Source organism: Entelurus aequoreus, linkage group LG25 (assembly GCF_033978785.1).
Source record: "Entelurus aequoreus isolate RoL-2023_Sb linkage group LG25, RoL_Eaeq_v1.1, whole genome shotgun sequence".
NCBI lineage: Eukaryota > Metazoa > Chordata > Actinopteri > Syngnathiformes > Syngnathidae > Entelurus > Entelurus aequoreus.
The window spans coordinates 37,257,261-37,278,754 of record NC_084755.1 but is presented as its reverse complement, the minus strand read 5'-3'; the positions used below and the strand labels follow the sequence as shown (position 1 = coordinate 37,278,754).

The 21,494-nt window shown below is 40.7% G+C and overlaps 1 protein-coding gene across 1 annotated transcript in view; it reads left to right on the top strand.

Annotated features, from left to right (window-relative positions):
• LOC133642231 (heme-binding protein 1-like) overlaps nt 1-21,494 on the top strand; it is a 36,735-nt gene that overhangs the window by 12,750 nt on the left and 2,491 nt on the right. The window contains exons 2-3 of the mRNA XM_062036317.1: nt 14,627-14,765; nt 18,778-18,958. Of these exons, the coding sequence (XP_061892301.1) occupies nt 14,627-14,765; nt 18,778-18,958 (320 nt within the window). The remainder of the gene's footprint in view (nt 1-14,626; nt 14,766-18,777; nt 18,959-21,494) is intronic.

The window sequence follows — 21,494 nt, the reverse complement described above, 5'->3', positions numbered from 1 at the left end:
CGTTTTTACACCAAATTACTATAAATGAAAAAAAATTTAATACAGTTATTTTTACAGTAAAATTCTGGCGACTGACCTACCATTTTTACCGTAAAATCTATGGTCGTTTTTACACCAAATTACTATAAATGGAAAAAAAATTAATACAGTTATTTTTACAGTAAAATTCTGGCGACTGACCTACCATTTTTACCGTAAAATCTATGGTCGTTTTTACACCAAATTACTGTAAATTGAAAAAAATATATACAGTTATTTTTACAGTAAAATTCTGGCGACTGACCTACCATTTTTACCGTAAAATCTATGGTTGTTTTTACACCAAATTACTGTAAATGGTAATACAGTTCTACTGTTATTTTAACGGTAAAATTCTGGTAACTTACCTAGCATTTTTACCGTAAAATCTACAGCCGTTTTTACACCATATTACTGTAAATGGAAAAACAGTTCTACTGTTATTTTTACGGCAAGTATATGGTCGTTTTTATACCAAATTACTGTAAATGGAAAAACAGCTGTAGTGTTATTTTTACAGTAAAATTCTGGCGACTGACCTACCATTTTTACCGTAAAATCTATGGTCGTTTTTACACCAAATTACTATAAATGGAAAACAATTTAATACAGTTATTTTTACAGTAAAATTCTGGCGACTGACCTACCATTTTTACCGTAAAATCTATGGTCGTTTTTACACCGAATTACTGTGAATGGAAAAACAGTTCTACTGTTATTTTTACGGTAAAATTCTGGTGACTGACCTAGCATTTTTACTGTAAAATCTATGGTCGTTTTTACACCAAATTACTGTAAATGGAAAAAAAATCATACATTTATTTTTACAGTAAAATTCTGGCGACTGACCTACCATTTTTACCGTAAAATCTATGGTTGTTTGTACACCAAATTACTGTAAATGGTAATACAGTTCTACTGTTATTTTAACGGTAAAATTCAGGTGACTGACCTAGCATATTTACCGTAAAATCTACAGCCGTTTTTACATCACATTACTGTAAATGGAAAAACAGTTCTACTGTTATTTTTACGACAAATATATGGTCGTTTTTTTACCAAATTACTGTAAATGGAAAAAAAGCTGTACTGTTATTTTTACAGTAAAATTCTGGCGACTGACCTACCATTTTTACCGTAAAATCTATGGTCGTTTTTACACCGAATTACTGTGTATGGAAAACCAGTTCTACTGTTATTTTTACGGTAAAATTCTGGCGACTGACCTACCATTTTTACCGTAAAATCTATGGTTGTTTGTACACCAAATTACTGTAATTGGTAATACAGTTCTACTGTTATTTTAACGGTAAAATTCTGGTGACTGACCTACCATTTTTACCGTAAAATCTATGGTCGTTTTTACACCGAATTACTGTGAATGGAAAAACAGTTCTGTTTTTTTTATGGTAAAATTCTGGTGACTGACCTAGCATTTTTACTGTAAAATCTATGGTCGTTTTTACACCAAATTACTGTAAATGGAAAAAAAATGATAGTTATTTTTACAGTAAAATTCTGGCGACTGACCTACCATTTTTACCGTAAAATCTATGGTCGTTTTTACACCGAATTACTGTGAATGGAAAAACAGTTCTACTGTTTTTTTTTACGGTAAAATTCTGGTGACTGACCTAGCATTTTTACTGTAAAATCTATGGTCGTTTTTACACCAAATTACTGTAAATGGAAAAAAAATGATAGTTATTTTTACAGTAAAATTCTGGCGACTGACCTACCATTTTTACCGTAAAATCTATGGTTGTTTTTACACCAAATTACTGTAAATGGTAATACAGTTCTACTGTTATTTTAACGGTAAAATTCTGGTGACTGACCTAGCATTTTTACCGTAAAATCTACAGCCGTTTTTACATCACATTACTGTAAATGGAAAAACAGTTCTACTGTTATTTTTACGACAAATATATGGTCGTTTTTTTACCAAATTACTGTAAATGGAAAAAAAGCTGTACTATTATTTTTACAGTAAAATTCTGGCGACTGACCTACCATTTTTACCGTAAAATCTATGGTCGTTTTTACACCGAATTACTGTGTATGGAAAACCAGTTCTACGGTTATTTTTACGGTAAAATTCTGGCGACTGACCTACCATTTTTACCGTAAAATCTATGGTCGTTTTTACACCAAATTACTGTAAATGGAAAAAAAAATTATACAGTTATTTTTACGGTAAAATTCTGGCGACTGACCTACCATTTTTACCGTAAAATCTACGGTCCTTTTTACACCAATTACTGTAAATGGAAAAACAGTTCTACTGTTATTTTTACGGTAAAATTCTGGTGACTGACCTACCATTTTTACCATAAAATCAATGGTTGTTTTTGCAACGAACTGCTGTAAATGAGGAAAACCCCGTTATTAACCCTAAACACTGTTATTTTTATGGTAAAACTTTGGCGACTGAACTGCCAGTTTTTTACTATAAAATATAGGGTTGTTATTTTGACTATGTTTTACTGTAAAAACATTGAGAAAAAAAATGGTATCACTTAAATGGTATCGTAAAATTCTGCCGATTGACCTTTTTTTCACCATAAAATTTCCAGTCAGTGTTTTAAAGTGCATTACTGTAAATAAATAAAAATGGTAGTTTTAAGGTAGAATTTGGCGACAAAACTGCCACTTTTTTAGTGTAAAATCTACAGTCATTGTTTTTACAGGGCTTTACTGTAAATGGAAAAAAAAACACTACTATTATGTTGACTCTGCTGCCAGTTTTTACTGTAAAATCCACTGACTTGTTTTTACTGTGTCACTGACAGTTATAAAATACTTTTTACCCGTGAACCATAGTTTTCAATTTGAACCTCGGTTTTCGTTCCAAAAGGTCTGACAAAGACCGACTCGTACGGAAACAAACATTTTTTCCCCAAATAAATAATGTAAGTGTATATTTTATATACTGATAATAATTATAGTTTTACACGCACAAAACAATGTAAAAATACATTCTGAAATTGATAAATTAACATTAAAAAATATTTGTTACCTTTATTGAAGGATTATTGTTAGCAAATCACAATTTTCGCCGCAACTTTCTGAAAAATATGCTGCCGCAAATTCAGGGAACTTAGGCCGCGAAAACCGCCAAAATCGGGCAAAATCCTGAAGGGACTTTATTATTATTATTATTATTAGTTATAACTCATTAAAACAGCACGGTGACTATGAGCCACCTGGTGTCTACTTTTAAGTCTGCGTGGTAAAAAAACTGTAAAACATTAACATCGTATTTTTTTTTAACCAGTTTTTGTTGGAAAAACGTTACTTTTTACGGTTGAGTTTGCGAGGAACACTGAAAACATTGATAACAAATTCATAAAACCACTAAACATCGCAATTTTTGCCGCAACAGTCTGGGAAAACCTGCCGCAAATTCTGGCATTCTGGACCGTAACAATCCCAGAAACAGCCAGCGCAGTCCTGGAGGGACTGAATAGCTAGCACACGGACTATCGTTGCAGTTTCTGTTGAATGATTCCGTTGATAACACCAATTTTAAGCCAAAATTGTGGCGCTAGTTTTTGAATTCCGTCCAGGTTACGTGTTGGTTACGGTGGTCATGGTTATGTTCGGCTCTGCAGTCCTTCCAGGTTTTTTTGTTCTAGGATGGAAGAAATTCCTCGACTCCTTATGTGCGACGGACGGCTGTTGCAAGTCTTGTGGTTTCTATGTCATAACTTGCATATGTGTGCTTGTCGTGGCTATCGAGTTCTTTTTTCCCCGCACCCAACTCCCCTACCCCCGGCATTCACCTTTGTCCCACCTTTCACGAGGCGCCATAAGTGGCGACCCATCACCGTTCCTGTTCTGTCTACCTGAACAATCTATGTCTGCTTGAACAGGTGCGTGCTGAAAATACAATGTTGTTGTACAGTGACAATAAAGTTCCGTCCTTCCTTCTAATGCGTGTCTGAATAAGGCCACAAGAGTAGAATTGAAGAGGAAAAATGTATTCTACAAATGGAGTAAAAGTACAAACAGTAGCAATACCAAACGCAGATTACATGTACTTTAAAGGCCTACTGAAATGAATTTTTTTTATTTAAACGGGGATAGCAGATCCATTCTATGTGTCATACTCGACCATTTCGCGATATTGCCATATTTTTGCTGAAAGGATTTAGTAGAGAACATCGACGATAAAGTTCGCAACTTTTGGTCGCTGATAAAAAAAAAGCCTTGCCTGTATCGGAAGTAGCGTGACGTCACAGGTTGAAAGGCTCCTCACATTTCCCCATTGTTTACACCAGCAGCGAGAGCGATTCGGACCGAGAAAGCGACGATTACCCCATTAATTTGAGCCAGGATGAAAGATTCGTGGATGAGGAACGTGAGAGTGAAGGACTAGAGTGCAGTGCAGGACGTATCTTTTTTTGCTCTGACCGTAACTTAGGTACAAGCTGGCTCATTGGATTCCACACTCTCTCCTTTTTCTATTGTGGATCACGGATTTGTATTTTAAACCACCTCGGATACTATATCCTCTTGAAAATGAGAGTCGAGAACGCGAAATGGACATTCACAGTGACTTTTATCTCCACGACAATACATCGGCGAAGCACTTTAGCTACGGAGCTAACGTGATAGCATCGTGCTTAACTTCAGATAAAAACAAAAGAAATAAACCCCTGACTGGAAGGATAGACAGAAGATCAACAATACTATTAAACCATGGACATGTAACTACACGGTTAATAATTTCCAGCCTGGCAAAGCTTAACAATGCTGTTGCTAACGACGCCATTGAAGCTAACTTAGCAACGGGACCTCTACAGAGCTATGCTAAAAACATTAGCGCTTTACCTACGCCAGCCAGCCCTCATCTGCTCATCAACACCCGTGCTCACCTGCGTTCCAGCGATCGACGGAGCGACGAAGGACTTCACCCGATCATCAATGCGGTCGGCGGCTAGCGTCGCCTAGCGCGTCTGCTATCCAAGTCAAAGTCCTCCTGGTTGTGTTGCTGCAGCCAGCCGCTAATACACCGATCCCACCTACAGCTTTCTTCTTTGCAGTCTCCATTGTTCATTAAACAAATTGCAAAAGATTCACCAACATAGATGTCCAGAATACTGTGGAATTATGAGATGAAAACAGAGCTTTTTGTATTGGATTCAATGTGTCCGAATACTTCCGTTTAACTATTGACGTCACGCGCATACGTCATCATACATAGACGTTTTCAACCGGAAGTTTAGCGGGAAATTTAAAATGTCACTTTATAAGTTAACCCGGCCGTATTGGCATGTGTTGCAATGTTAAGATTCCATCATTGATATATAAACTATCAGACTGCGTGGTCGCTAGTAGTGGCTTTCAGTAGGCCTTTAAACGCAGGACAAAAATACAAAACTGAGGAGGCTAGCAAGCGTGGAGCTAAACAAAACCAAAATGTCACCAAGGGTTAAAAAAAACGAGGAAAGCTAGTCCGTACAAAAATCACTAGAGCGAGGAGAAAAACCGGGAGAACGTTGCCTATCACAAACGTTGACCCAGCAACTACTGCCGGGTGACAGGAAACTATAAAGGGGAGTGATTAACCAAAACACCTGGTGGGAACACTAATTGCAAAACTAAGACAGGTGAGGAGAATCAGTGCCCATGGAAACCAACAGAAAACCAGGAAAGGGTGCACTTAGGAAACAGACTAAAACAGAAAAAACTACCAAACCCAAATCATGCCATGACGGACTGTGACACAAATTAACATCAGAACCCGACAGTGTTATCAAAAAGCATGTTGTTTCAACGTTATGTTTGAGTTGCTCAACACCAAGACCTACAAACCCTGTTTCCATATGAGTTGGGAAATTGTGTTAGATGTAAATATAAACGGAATACAATGATTTGCAAATCATTTTCAAGCCATATTCAGTTGAATATGCTACAAAGACAACATATTTGATGTTCACACTCATAAACTTTATTTTTTTTTGTTGCAAATAATCATTAACTTTAGAATTTGATGGCAGCAACACGTGACAAAGAAGTTGGGAAAGGTGGCAATAAATACTGATAAAGTTGAGGAATGCTCATCAAACACTTATTTGGAACATCCCACAGGTGTGCAGGCTAATTGGGAACAGGTGGGTGCCATGATTGGGTATAAAAGTAGATTCCATTAAATGCTCAGTCATTCACAAACAAGGACGGGGCGAGGGTCACCACTTTGTCAACAAATGCCTGAGCAAATTGTTGAACGGTTTAAGAAAAACCTTTCTCAAGCAGCTATTGCAAGGAATTTAGGGATTTCACCATCTACGCTCCGTAATATCATCAAAGGGTTCAGAGAATCTGGAGAAATCACTGCACGTAAGCAGCTAAGCCCGTGACCTTCCATCCCTCAGGCTGTACTGCATCAACAAGCCACATCAGTGTGTAAAGGATATCACCACATGGGCTCAGGAACACTTCAGAAACCCACTGTCAGTAACTACAGTTGGTCGCTACATCTGTAAGTGCAAGTTAAAACTCTCCCATGCAAGGCGGAAACCGTTTATCAACAACACCCAGAAACGCCGTCAGCTTCGCTGGGCCTGAGCTTATCTAAGATGGACTGATACAAAGTGGAAAAGTGTTCTGTGGTCTGACGAGTCCACATTTCAAATTGTTTTTGGAAACTGTGGACGTCGTGTCCTCCGGACCAAAGAGGAAAAGAACCATCCGGATTGGTATAGGCGCAAAGTGTAAAAGCCAGCATGTGTGATGGTATGGGGGTGTATTAGTGCCCAAGACATGGGTAACTTACACATCTGTGAAGGCACCATTAATGCTGAAAGGTACATACAGCTTTTGGAGCCGTCCAAGCAACGTTACCATGGACGCCCCTGCTTATTTCAGCAAGACAATGCCAAGCCACGTGTTACATCAACGTGGCTTCATAGTAAAAGAGTGCAGGTACTAGACGGGCCTGCCCGTAGTCCAGACCTGTCTCCCATTGAAAATGTGTGGCGCATTATGAAGCCTAAAATAGCACAAGGGAGACCCCCGGACTGTTGAACAACTTAAGCTGTACATCAAGCAAGAATGGGAAAGAATTCCACCTGAGAAGCTTCAAAAATGTGTCTCCTCAGTTCCCAAACCTTTACTGAGTGTTGTTAAAAGGAAAGGCCATGTAACACAGTGGTGAACATGCCCTTTCCCAACTACTTTGGCACGTGTTGCAGCCATGAAATTCTAAGTTAATGATTATTTGCAAAAAAAAAAAAAAGTTTGAGTTTGAACATCAAATATGTTGTCTTTGTAGTGCATTCAACTGAATATGGCTTGAAAAGGATTTGCAAATCATTGTATTCCGTTTATATTTACATCTAACACAATTTCCCAACTCATATGGAAACAGGGTTTGTACTTCAACAAGTTCTCAACATTGTTTCAATGTCTTGTCCCTGCTGGGGTTGGAGAGCTGGCCGTGGCCTACAAAGTCTGGCATGTTCTCTCGGGATTGTCCCTCTGTTCACATGATTGTGTCCTCCTTCCTGCCCCTCCCTTGTTTGGGAATTGTCCAACAAAACTGAAAGTTAACTAAGCACCTCTTCTCACCATCGAAACCAATCAAGAAACCATGTATTTGCAAAGACAAAAACAGCGTGTACTCATTGTGTTTTGTCCTTGAACGGAACAAAGTGAACCGGCAGTGAGACTCCCTGCGCATTTCCCGCTCTGCTTCAGGGTGGAAAACATCCCCCTAACAATTACAATATCAGTGTGATGACTGCCTTCTGTCAGCATTCACGCCGTCAGTGTGAAGCACAGATGTTTCCAAGGTCTCCGCGGTGTTTTATTAAAGAGTGTTGAAAAGTCAAAGCCGGAGGCGGCGCGATCGTCAAATCTCTAAAGCGGACTCAAAGCGGGTGCTGAAATCAGAGATTGTCACCTGAAGCCTTTGGCACGTATCGGACCGACACTGTACACTCTTAAATAAAACTGACACGGACTACGCAGGAGGGACCTGGCAGTACACACACCTTCTAAAGCTGAGCAAGGCACATGTAATTAAATGTCTTCAGATGAATAAAAAGAGCAACTACAAACCCCGTTTCCATATGAGTTGGGAAATTGTGTTAGATGTAAATATAAACGGAATACAATGATTTGCAAATCCTTTTCAAGCCATATTCAGTTGAATATGCTACAAAGACAACATATTTCATGTTCAAACTCATAAACATTTTTTTGTGTGCAAATAATCATTAACTATAGAATTTGATGGAACACGTGCCAAAGTAGTTGGGAAAGGGCATGTTCACCACTGTGTTACATGGCCTTTCCTTTTAACAACACCCAGTAAACGTTTGGGAACTGAGGAGACACATTTTTGAAGCTTCTCAGGTGGAATTCTTTCCCGTTCCACATTTTCAATGGGAGACAGCTCTGGACTACAGGCAGGCCAGTCTAGTACCCGCACTCTTTTACTATGAAGCCACGTTGATGTAACACGTGGCTTGGCATTGTCTTGCTGAAATAAGCAGGGGCGTCCATGGTAACGTTGCTTGGATGGCAACATATGTTGCTCCAAAACCTGTATGTACCTTTCAGCATTAATGGTGCCTTCACAGATGTGTAAGTTACCCATGTCTTGGCCACTAATACACCCCCATACCATCACACATGCTGGCTTTTACACTTTGCGCCTATAACAATCCGGATGGTTCTTTTCCTCTTTGGTCCGGAGGACACGACGTCCACAGTTTCCAAAAACAATTTCAAATGTGGACTCGTCAGACCACAGAACACTTTTCCACTTTGTATCAGTCCATCTTAGATGAGCTCAGGCCCAGCGAAGCTGACGGCGTTTCCGGGTGTTGTTGATAAACGGTTTCCGCCTTGCATGGGAGAGTTTTAACTTGCACTTACAGATGTAGCGACCAACTGTAGTTACTGACAGTGGGTTTCTGAAGTGTACCTGAGCCCATGTGGTGATATCCTTTACACACTTGACGTCGCTTGTTGATGCAGTACAGCCTGAGGGATGGAAGGTCACGGGCTTAGCTGCTTACGTGCAGTGATTTCTCCAGATTCTCTGAACCCTTTGATGATATTACGGAGCGTAGATGGTGAAATCCCTAAATTCCTTGCAATAGCTGGTTGAGAAAGGTTTTTCTTAAACCGTTCAACAATTTGCTCACGCATTTGTTGACAAAGTGGTGACCCTCGCCCCATCCTTGTTTGTGAGCATTTCATGGAATCTACTTTTATACCCAATCATGGCACCCACCTGTTCCCAATTTGCCTGTTCACCTGTGGGATGTTCCAAATAAGTGTTTGATGAGCATTCCTCAACTTTATCAGTATTTATTGCCACCTTTCCCAACTTCTTTGTCACGTGTTGCTGGCATCAAATTCTAAAGTTAATGATTATTTGCAAAAAAAAGTTTATCAGTTTGAACATCAAATATGTTGTCTTTGTAGCATATTCAACTGAATACGGCTTGAAAATGATTGTATTCCGTTTATATGTACATCTAACACAATTTCCCAACTCATATGGAAACGGGGTTTGTACTTCCTGTTGATGTTCCTACTCCTTTTCGGACATGATGTAAAGTGACATGATATGAAACTGTGATGTATTATACTGTAAGTGTATTCATGTTACAAATAAACTAAAGAAAGGAAAGGATAATGATTTTGGTGCTTTAGTATCAACATGCACACCATTACTAACACTGAACCATTGGATTTTACTCAAAGTAGGTCAACATGGGAGCGAGGTATTCACGCGTAAAAGGTAAATATGACTTTAAATACGACGCTCACAACCTTATAGAAGCGGAGTGAGTCACAATGTAAACATGTAATGCCTTACAATTCCTGCCCCTCAAAACCTATTAAGGTCATGGCGACGTAGTGGACTAGTTAACGCCGCTTAGTTTAACGGAAAGACCGTTAGAACGGCGGCGCTGGGGGTCGCGAGTTGTGTTTTGTCTGCGTTACGTAAGATTGTGTATCTCTGGCCCGCTACAATTGTGTAGCCTGACTGAACCCGGCCGGGGCAGCAGCAGGAGACATGAAATCACGTCAGCGCAAAGTATGTTTTCATCGGAGCCTCTTCTGTATCCTCCTATCACACGCCCACGCGTGTGCAATTGTGTAGAAGACACAAATGTCCTTCACACACAAACACACACACGGATTCTGAAGCCATGTCAGTTAGCCCCCATTTAGTGTTCCTCGCCAAAACGGTGATTTTATGCGATACACAACAAATATCAGACTGTTCAGTTGGTCTTAAGACTATTCGCCTCTCATCCGAGCGTGCTTCATCAGTTCATTCTCATAGAATTAACTTTTGTCTCATTGGTCAGATCTAGTCCTTGTAAAAGGTTTTCTGATCTGCGCAATCTAAAAATATAGCCGCTTGTCTAGATCTGACATATTGAAAAAGGTAGTTCTTGTCTAGATCTGACATATGTAAAAATGTAGTCTCTTAACGAGATCTGACCAGTCTGAAAAGGTAGTCTCTGGTCTAGATCTGACATATGTAAAAATGTAGTCTCTTAACGCGATCTGACCAGTCTAAAAAGGTAGTCTCTGGTCTAGATCTGACATATGTGAAAAGATAGTTCTTGCTTAGATCTGAGCAATCTAAAAACATAGTTCTTGTATACATCTAAGCTTACTCAGACATCATAGAGTCCATCCTGACCTCCTCCATCACAGTGTGGTTCCCCGGCGCCACAGTCCAGGATAAGAATAGACTGCAGCGCATCGTACGTGCTGCTGAGAAGGTGATTGGCTGCAAGCTCCCATCCCTCCAGGACTTGTTCTCCTCCAGGACCAGGAGGTGTGTGGGTCGGATCACAGCTGACTCTTCTCACCCTGGACACACACTATTCTCCCCTCTCCCCTCAGGCAGGAGACTACGCTCCATCCAGACCCACACCTCCCGCCACCTGAACAGTTTTTTCCCCTCGGCCATCAGGCAAATGAACAATGACTCCTAACAGCAGCTCCTTGAATTCCTTGAATTCCTTCTAAGTCTATCTGATAGCTCAGTTACAGCTCTTTTTATGACCAAATATGTGTTATATGTTTTTATGTTGCACGTTTGCACCAAGAAAAAATTCTAGTTTGTGAACCCGTTCTCAAACAATGGCAATAAAATTATTCTGATTCTGATTCATCTGAACCAATCTAAAAAGATAGTTCTTGTCTAGATCTGACATATCTTAGAAGGTAGTCTCTTGTCAATATATGACCAATCTAAGAAGTTAGTCTCTTGTCTAGACCTGACTAATCTAAAAAGGTAGTCTCTTGTCTGGATCTGACATATCTAAGAAGGTACACTCTTGTCTAGATCTGACATATCTAAGAAGTTAGTCTCTTGTCTAGACCTGACTAATCTAAAAAGGTAGTCTCTTGTCTAGATCTGACATATCTAAGAAGGTACACTCTTGTCTAGATCTGACATATCTAAGAAGTTAGTCTCTTGTCTAGACCTGACTAATCTAAAAAGGTAGTCTCTTGTCTGGATCTGACATATCTAAGAAGGTAGTCTCTTGTCTAGATCTGACATATCTAAGAAGTTAGTCTCTTGTCTAGCTCTGACTAATCTAAAAAGGTAGTCTCTTGTCTAGATCTGACATATCTAAGAAGTTAGTCTCTTGTCTAGACCTGACTAATCTAAAAAGGTAGTCTCTTGTCTAGATCTGACATATCGAAGAAGTTAGTCTCTTGTCTAGACCTGACTAATCTAAAAAGGTAGTCTCTTGTCTGGATCTGACATATCTAAGAAGTTAGTCTCTTGTCTAGACCTGACTGATCTAAAAAGGTAGTCTCTTGTCTGGATCTGACATATCTAAGAAGCTACACTCTTGTCTTGATCTGACATATCTAAGTTAGTCTCTTGTCTTGATCTGACATATCTAAGTTAGTCTCTTGTCTAGACCTGACTAATCTAAAAAGGTAGTCTCTTCTCTAGACCTGACATATCTAAGAAGGTACACTCTTGTCTAGATCTGACATATCTAAGAAGGTAGTCTCTTGTCTAGATCTGACATATCTAAGAAGTTAGTCTCTTGTCTAGACCTGACTAATCTAAAAAGGTAGTCTCTTGTCTGGATCTGACATATCTAAGAAGGTACACTCTTGTCTTGATCTGACATATCTAAGAAGTTAGTCTCTTGTCTGGATCTGACATATCTAAGAAGGTACACTCTTGTCTAGAGCTGACATATCTAAGAAGGTAGTCTCTTGTCTAGATCTGACATATCTAAGAAGTTAGTCTCTTGTCTAGACCTGACTAATCTAAAAAGGTAGTCTCTTGTCTGAATCTGACATATCTAAGAAGGTACACTCTTGTCTAGATCTGACATATCTAAGAAGGTAGTCTCTTGTCTAGCTCTGACATATCTAAGAAGTTAGTCTCTTGTCTAGACCTGACTAATCTAAAAAGGTAGTCTTGTCTAGACCTGACATATCTAAGAAGGTACACTCTTGTCTAGATCTGACATATCTAAGAAGGTAGTCTCTTGTCTAGATCTGACATATCTAAGAAGGTACACTCTTGTCTAGATCTGACATCTAAGAAGGTAGTCTCTTGTCTAGATCTGACATATCTAAGAAGGTACACTCTTGTCTAGATCTGACAAAGGTAGTCTCTTATCTAGAGCTGACATATCTAAAAAGGAAGTCTCTTGTCTAGATCTGACATATCTAAAAATGTAGTCTCTTGTCTAGACCTGACATATCTAAGAAGGTACACTCTTGTCTACATCTGACATATCTAAGAAGGTAGTCTCTTGTCTAGATCTGACATATCTAAGAAGGTACACTCTTGTCTAGATCTGACATCTAAGAAGGTAGTCTCTTGTCTAGATCTGACATATCTAAGAAGGTACACTCTTGTCTAGATCTGACAAAGGTAGTCTCTTATCTAGAGCTGACATATCTAAAAAGGAAGTCTCTTGTCTAGATCTGACATATCTAAAAATGTAGTCTCTTGTCTAGATCTGACAAAGGTAGTCTCTTGTCTGGATCTGACCAAACTAAAAAGGTAGTCTCTTGTCTTGATCTGACCAAACCAAAAATGTAGTCTCTTGTCTAGATCTGACATATCTAAGAAGGTAGTCTCTCGTCTAGATCTGACAAAGGTAGTCTCTTTTCTGGATCTAACCAAACTAAAAAGGTAGTCTCTTGTCTTGATCTGACCAAACCAAAAATGTAGTCTCTCGTCTAGATCTGACATATCTAAGACATATCTCTTGTCTTGATCTGACCAAACCAAAAATGTAGTCTCTTGTCTAGATCTGACCAATCTAAAAAGGTAGTCTCTTGTTTTGATCTGACCAAACCAACAATGTAATCTATTGTCTAGATCTGAAATATCTAATAATGTAGTCTCTTGTATAGATCTGACTAAAGTAGTCTATTGTCTGGATCTGACCAAACCAAAAATGTAGTCTCTTGTCTAGATCTGATATATTTAAGAAGGTAGTCTCTCGTCTAGATCTGACAAAGGTAGTCTCTTGTCTGGATCTGACCAAACTAAAAAGGTAGTCTCTTGTCTTGATCTGACCAAACCAAAAATGTAGTCTCTCGTCTAGATCTGACATATCTAAAAGGTAGTCGCCTGTCTAGATCTGACCAATCTAAAAAGGTAGTCTCTTGTTTTGATCTGACCAAACCAACAATGTAATCTATTGTCTAGATCTGACATATCTAAGAATGTAGTCTCTTGTCTAGATCTGACAAAAGTAGTCTCTTGTCTGGATCTGACCAAACCAAAAATGTAGTCTCTTGTCTTGATCTGACCAATCCAAAAAGGTAGTCTCTTGTCTAGATCTGACATATCTAAGACATATCTCTTGTCTTGATCTGACCAAACCAAAAATGTAGTCTCTTGTCTAGATCTGACATATCTAAAAGGTAGTCGCCTGTCTAGATCTGACCAATCTAAAAAGGTAGTCTCTTGTTTTGATCTGACCAAACCAACAATCTAATCTATTGTCTAGATCTGAAATATCTAATAATGTAGTCTCTTGTATAGATCTGACTAAAGTAGTCTATTGTCTGGATCTGACCAAACCAAAAATGTAGTCTCTTGTCTAGATCTGATATATTTAAGAAGGTAGTCTCTCGTCTAGATCTGACAAAGGTAGTCTCTTGTCTGGATCTGACCAAACTAAAAAGGTAGTCTCTTGTCTTGATCTGACCAAACCAAAAATGTAGTCTCTCGTCTAGATCTGACATATCTAAAAGGTAGTCGCCTGTCTAGATCTGACCAATCTAAAAAGGTAGTCTCTTGTTTTGATCTGACCAAACCAACAATGTAATCTATTGTCTAGATCTGACATATCTAAGAATGTAGTCTCTTGTCTAGATCTGACAAAAGTAGTCTCTTGTCTGGATCTGACCAAACCAAAAATGTAGTCTCTTGTCTTGATCTGACCAATCCAAAAAGGTAGTCTCTTGTCTAGATCTTGTCTACGATCATGAACGGATGAAGCCTGCTTGAGTGAGAAGACAAACTGAACAGTCCGGTTGCGATGAAAACCTCCATAGACATTATCGGTCATAGCTACATTTGGCTCACTCATGCCTCAGCCTTTCCCATTTTGCTTCCTTCCCCTAGGATGGAGTGAGCTTTGAGGTACGGCGATACGATTCTGCCAAATATGCCGTGGTCTCCTCGGAGGGACGCAGTTTCGACCAGGTGACAGGAGAGTTGGTGAGGAAGCTGCTCATGTACATTGGTGGCAGCAATGAACAAGGTAAGGCCTCGTAGGAGATCAGCAGCGTGCTTTTTGTGTGAAAATGCTATTTTTTTTGCTTGGTTTAAAGAGGACCTATGATGATTGACCTCTTTTCGACTTATAAATGTTGTTAAAATGTTGGATACTCGTGTGACGAAGCGTCGAATCATGCTACAAAATCCAGCATTCAGAGCCAGCTACAACCCAAACGGTTGTGGGTGGCTCTGACTGCTGGATTTTGGAGTATTTTTTTTAACAGTGGGCAATTTATGACATCAAAGACTGACGGACGTACCTACGTGGTCATTCTTAGACATGCTGTGTCGGCAAGCCCCTCCCCCTTTGCTAATCCTGACTGCCGTCCGTACGTTCTTTCTGGTTTAATGCCGTCCACCAGACCGGAAAGTTTGACTCCTACCTTCCCATCATGCATTGTATTGGATTTAAATTAAAGTTAAAGTACCACTGATACTAGGTGTGGTGAAAGTACCCTCTGTATTTGACCCATCCCCTTGTTCCACCCCCTGGGAGGTGAGGGGAACAGTGAGTATTATTTTGGTGATTTAACCCCCGATTCCAACCCTTGATGCTGAGTGCCAAGCAGGGAGGTAATGGATCCCATTTTTATAGTCTTTGGTATGACTCGGCCGGGGTTTGAACTCACGACCTACCGATCTCAGGGCGGACAATCTAACCACAAGGCCACTGAGCAGGTTTGGATGTAATTTAGATTTTATTTTTGGTGAGTGGACGTTTTTGTAATATCCACAAAGTTCAATGTGCATGTTGTGTTATGTGTGACAATTGTGTTATATGTGTGTTAACTTTTTGTGTTGGTTGCATTTTTTTTTATTTTTATTGTGCCTATGACTAGGGAAGGTGGTTTGGATTGTGTTCTATAAGTAATTGCGGTGCTATGTTCACTACAAAATCACAATTTACAGTAATTTTACCTTAATTACGCACATAGTCCTCAAGATGGTGGCAAGGTTGCAGAAATAGGTTTGCCAGATATTTAAAGTTAATTTAAAAAACGCCTCGCGGCAAAGATTCCTTATTCATGACGTCTCGCAAGCCAAATTAAAGATGCAGGCAAAGCTCTCGGTCTACCGAGCTATCTACATTCCTACTCTCACCTATGGTCATGAAGTGTGGGTAATGACCGAAAGAATAAGATCGCGGATACAAGCGGCCGAAATGAGTTTCCTCAGAAGGGTGGCTGGCATCTCCCTTAGAGATAGGGTGAGAAGTGCAGTCACCCGAGAGAGACTCGGAGTAGAGCCGCTGCTCCTTCGCTTGGAAAGGAGCCAGCTTAGGTGGTTCGGGCATCTCGTGCGGATGCCTCACGAGCGTCTCCCTAGGGAGGTCCTCGTTGCACGTCCCACTGGGAGGAGGCCCCGCGGCAGACCAAGGACCAGATGGGGGGATTACATCTCCTCTCTGGCCTTGGAACGCTTCGGGATTCCCCAGGAGGAAGTCGCAAATGTTGCTCTGGAGAGGGAAGTCTGGGGATCTTTGCTGGAGCTGCTGTCCCCGCGACCCGATTCCGGATAAGCGGTTGAAGATGGATGGATGGAGGCTGCAGTTTGGACAACCCTGATGTAGACCAATGGTTCTTACACTTTTGTAACCAAGTTCCTCCTCAGAAAACGCTTAAAATACAGTAGCGTAGTAGGCCTAAGTAGTCATTAAAACAAGGTATATTTAATATTTTTGGCCCCCATAACATTACATACAGTTTGAACAGTAACACTGTGTTCTAATATAAGAAACCACTGTCCTTTAATCAAGTAATAATTTAGCGTGCCACGAGATGGGGCCTGTGTACCATACCACAGTTTTAAGAATCAGTGATCTAGACGACAAGGAAGTGTGATGATTGCAGATTAAAATAATCATAGGTCCCCTTTAAGGAGTTTCTCCATGAGGCTAACAGGGACGTTTTGTAGTAAAGACATGTGAGACTCACACAAAGTGTTGATAACACGACAAGACTGAGTCACCAGCGTGTGGGATTCTTTGTTTCGGTGTTCGATAACGCGGAATAACACACAGGCAGGACCTGAATGGGACTCCAAGACAAGAAGAAGTAGTTTCACACATTGCAGTTGAAGACCTGGGCAAGGACGACTAAGGTGGACCTCTACAAACTCTTGGGTCCAGCGGTAGTCAGCCTGCATCGGTGGAACTGATATTTGGTTCACCATCTCCTACAACCTCGCACACGACCGTCGTATGTGGGCTGCCATGGTTTCATTAGGTTGTCGGGGCCAGAGAGAAAGTCGGCTCAACACGCCCAGAGTGAATGCCGCCCTAAGACAAGACAAGAAGAAGTAGTTGCACACACTGCAGTTGAAGACCTGAGCAACGACGATCAAGGTGGACGTCTCCAAACTCTTAGGTCTGTAGGTGGTCGACCTGCATCGGTGGAAATGATATTTGGTTCGCCATCTCCTACAACCTCGCACAGGACCGTCATGCGTGGGCCGCCATGGTTTCATTATGTTGTCGGGGCCAGAGAGAAAGTCGGCTCAACACGCCCAGAGTGAATGCCGCCCCAAGACAAGACAAGAAGAAGTAGTTGCACACACTGCAGTTGAAGACCTGAGCAATGACGATCAAGGTGGACGTCTCCAAACTCTTAGGTCTGTTGGTGGTCGGCCTGCATCGGTGGAACTGATATTTGGTTCGCCATCTCCTACAACCTCGCACAGGACCGTCGTATGTGGGCCGCCATGGTTTCATTAGGTTGTCGGGACCAGAGAGAAAGTCGGCTCAACACGCCCAGAGTGAATGCCGCCCCAAGACAAGACAAGAAGAAGTAGTTGCACACACTGCAGTTGAAGACCTGAGCAGCAACGATCAAGGTGGACCTCTCCAAACTCTTAGGTCTGTAGGTGGTCGGCCTGCATCGGTGTAACTGCTATCGCCATCTCCTGCAACCTCGCACAGGACCGTCGTGCATGGGCAGCCATGGTTCAGGATGTTGTCAGGGCCAGAGAGAAAGCCGGCTCAACACGCCCAGGGCGAATGCCGCCCCAAGACAAGAAGAAGTAGTTGCACACTTTGCAGTTGAAGAGCTGGGCAACGATCAAGGTGGACCTTTCAGAACTCTTTGGTCGGCCAGAGAGGAAGCCGGCTCAACACGCTTAGTGCGAATGCCACCCCAAGACAAGACAAGAATAAGTAGTTGCACACACAGCAGTTGAAGACCTGGGCAACGACGATCAAGGTGGACATTTCCTAACGCTTGGGTCCGGAGGTGGTCGGCCGGCATCGGTTTAACTGATATTTGGTTCGCCATCTCCTGCAACCTCGCACAGGACCGTCGTGCGTGGGCCGCCATGATTCAGGCTCAACACACCCAGGGTGAATGCCGACAAGACGAGAAGAACTAGTTGCACACATTAGAGTTGAAGACCTGGGCAATGACGATCAAGGTAGACCATTAAGAACTCTTGGGTCCGCAGGTGGTCGGCCTGCATCGGTGGAACTGATATTTGGTTCCCCATCTCCTGCAACCTCGCACAGGACCGTCATGTGTGATGGTTCAGGATGTTGTCATGGCCAGAGAGGAAGCCGGCTCAACACACCCAGGGTGAATGCCGCCCCAAGACAAGACAAGAAGAACTAGTTCCACACATTAGAGTTGAAGACCTGGGCAATGACGATCAAGGTAGACCATTAAGAACTCTTGGGTCCGCAGGTGGTCGGCCTGCATCGGTGGAACTGATATTTGGTTCCCCATCTCCCACAACCTCGCACAGGACCGTCGTGTGTGATGGTTCAGGATGTTGTCAGGGCCATAGAGGAAGTCGGTTCAACACACCCAGGGTGAATGCCGCCCCAAGACAAGACAAGAAGAACTAGTTGCACACATTGCACAAATTACATAGACAACCAACGTACTTTTTAGCCAAGTTAAAGTTGTCTGGTACAGTTCTCCGATATTGTGGTCCGTCCAATCGCTGTGTCCATGTTGCCATACTATCACCAAGGTCTAACTCCTACTTTCTGATCTTTCAACAAGGCGAATCGATGGGAACGGCGGCACCAACCATCATCACTGTATACCCCCGGAACGACGGTGTGCTATCACGCCGTCTGGTGGTCGCCATCCGTATCCCCGCCATCTACCAGCAAGGCCCCCCGACGCCTACCGACAGTGCCATCAAGATTGAGGATCGGCCTGGCATGACTGTCTATACACTGTAAGTTTCAAAAGAAATAATAATAGTAAATGCTGAAGTCTGTTTTGGAATTGTTCCTCTTCAATAAATAAATGTCCAGAGGGAACTAGGATTTTTTAAGTATTTAAGTATAAAGGATTACAGTTTACAATAGGAGAAAGTTAACGCTGCTACAGAAAGAAAGAAACAAGTGCAAGAAGGAGAGAGAGAGAGTTAGAGACCAAGAACTCTTCCAGAACTTTATAGCATTTGGGAAAAGAGGAGGGGTTGGGGCGAAGGCTCTCATCCTGGGAGGGGGAGGAAGTCCATCAGCCAAAACCAGGAATGTTTTGATGAAACATCGGACAAGTAGTCACAATCCCAAAAGAAAACCATTTTCAAGAGTGACCTTAGACATAGGACAAATACAAAATAAATTAGTGATCTCCCAACATCACAACAATCGTTGTCCTATTCAAGGCGTAGGTGGGGGTTTGGAGACGTCCCCAGCAAGCCCCAAGAATGTGTGAAGGGCCATAGAAGTGTTTTATCTTAGGACAAATAACAGACAAACAACAAACTCCTAGACTCAAATTGTGGTTTTAGACAAGAGACAACTTAAATATTAATTTAGCCATTACAAGCCGCAGCCGAACTGAAATGCTAATAGTTAGCATGCTAGCCAGATGGCGTCAAGTAGCAAAAACTAGGACTCTTATGTGTATACACGCAAAATGAACAATAAAGATAGCGTCAAGTACCAAAACATGACTTTGAGGTGTATACCTGCAAAATTAGCCCACAAAGCTAACATGCTAACTGCTAGCATGCATGAAGTTACAAAATATGACTGTGACGTGAATACCTGCAAAATTACCATATAAAAAAACAATGTAAGCATGTACGCAGTTGGCTAATATTTGTAAGGAAACTTTCAAATTTGGAACGATTTGAATCGGTTAAGTAATGGGGAAGTAGTAACACTCGTTAATACAGACTAACTTTTAGAAAAATGGATAATCCGGGAAAAACTGGAATTTTTTGGAACATTAAAACAGCTAGCCTGAATGTCCTGAATTAGCGAAGTGTTTGATGGTAGAATGTTTGAATAATGTCGAGAAAAAGTCAAAAGCAAAAAAGGTAATTCTGGGAATTTTAAATAGTTGGAAAAATGTTAGTTTGAATTCCCAGGATGAGTGGAATGTTTTTTTATTGGTTGAGAAATGTCGAAGTTTGAATAATGTTCCATTCATTTTCCTGGAATAAGTAGAATTCATGGTAACACGGGTAATTTTTTTTTACGTTTTGCAAAATAAAAAAGGATATGCCGCATTTATGCTTTAGCCAAACATTTTAAAAGTGGAATGGCTTGAATCGAAGAAGAATATGAGACAAGAAGGTGGACAAAAGAGTTGAATAAAAGAGAAAGAAATAGAAAATAAGACTAGAACAAGTAGTTTTAGTAGAGATTGTGAAAGAATGCTGAAAATCTGAAGCTGAACTGAAATGCTAAGAGTTAGCATTGTTGACAGATAGCGTCAAATAAAATATAAGACTCTTATGTGTACACTTGTAAAATGAGCAAAGTCGACATTCTAACGTTAGCATGATAATAATTAGTATGCGTAAAAAAATGGAGTATTTTAGCTGAAAAATTTGCTAAAAGCTAGCATGCTAATATTAGCATTCTAACTTCTAACTAACAAAACATTTGACCCTGCGGTGTAGGCCTGTAAAATGAGTTGTTAACATTAGCATGCTAGCAAAACAGAGCCAAGTAACAAAATATGACTCTTAGATGTATACCTGCAAAAAATGGCATGCTAACAGCATGCATAAAATGTAAAAATATTTGGATCAGGTGTATACCTGCAAAAAATGGCAAGCTAACAGCATACATAAAATGTAAAAATATTTGAATCAGAGGTGTATACCTGCAAAAAATGGCAAGCTAACAGCATACATAAAATGTAAAAATATTTGAATCAGAGGTGTATACCTGCAAAAAATGGCATGCTAACAGCATACATAAGATGTAAAAATATTTGAATCAGGTGTATACCTGCAAAAAATGGCATGCTAACAGCATACATAAGATGTAAAAATATTTGAATCAGGTGTATATCTGCAAAATAATCCGAACGTAAAAAAGGTAGCATGCTAACAAAATATATTAAACATTTTTGACTCTGACCTGTATAGATACACATTTAGCAAAAACTTTTGTATGCTAAAATGCTAACATTAACATGGTAGCAATAAACTAACATTACCATGGAACATTTTGACTTTGAATTGGAAATTAGAAACTTTTTAATTGAGGACGAGTGTTGTAAAAGTGAAAATACAGCTTCACCACTTTAGTCACTATTTTTGCACTTAAAGGCCTACTGAAACCCACTACTACCGACCACGCAGTCTGATAGTTTATATATCAATGATGAAATCTTAACATTATAACACATGCCAATACGGCCGGGTTAACTTATAAAGTGACATTTTAAATTTGCCGCTAAACTTCCGGTTCGAAACGCCTCTGAGGATGACGTATGCGTGTGACGTAGCCCGACGAACACGG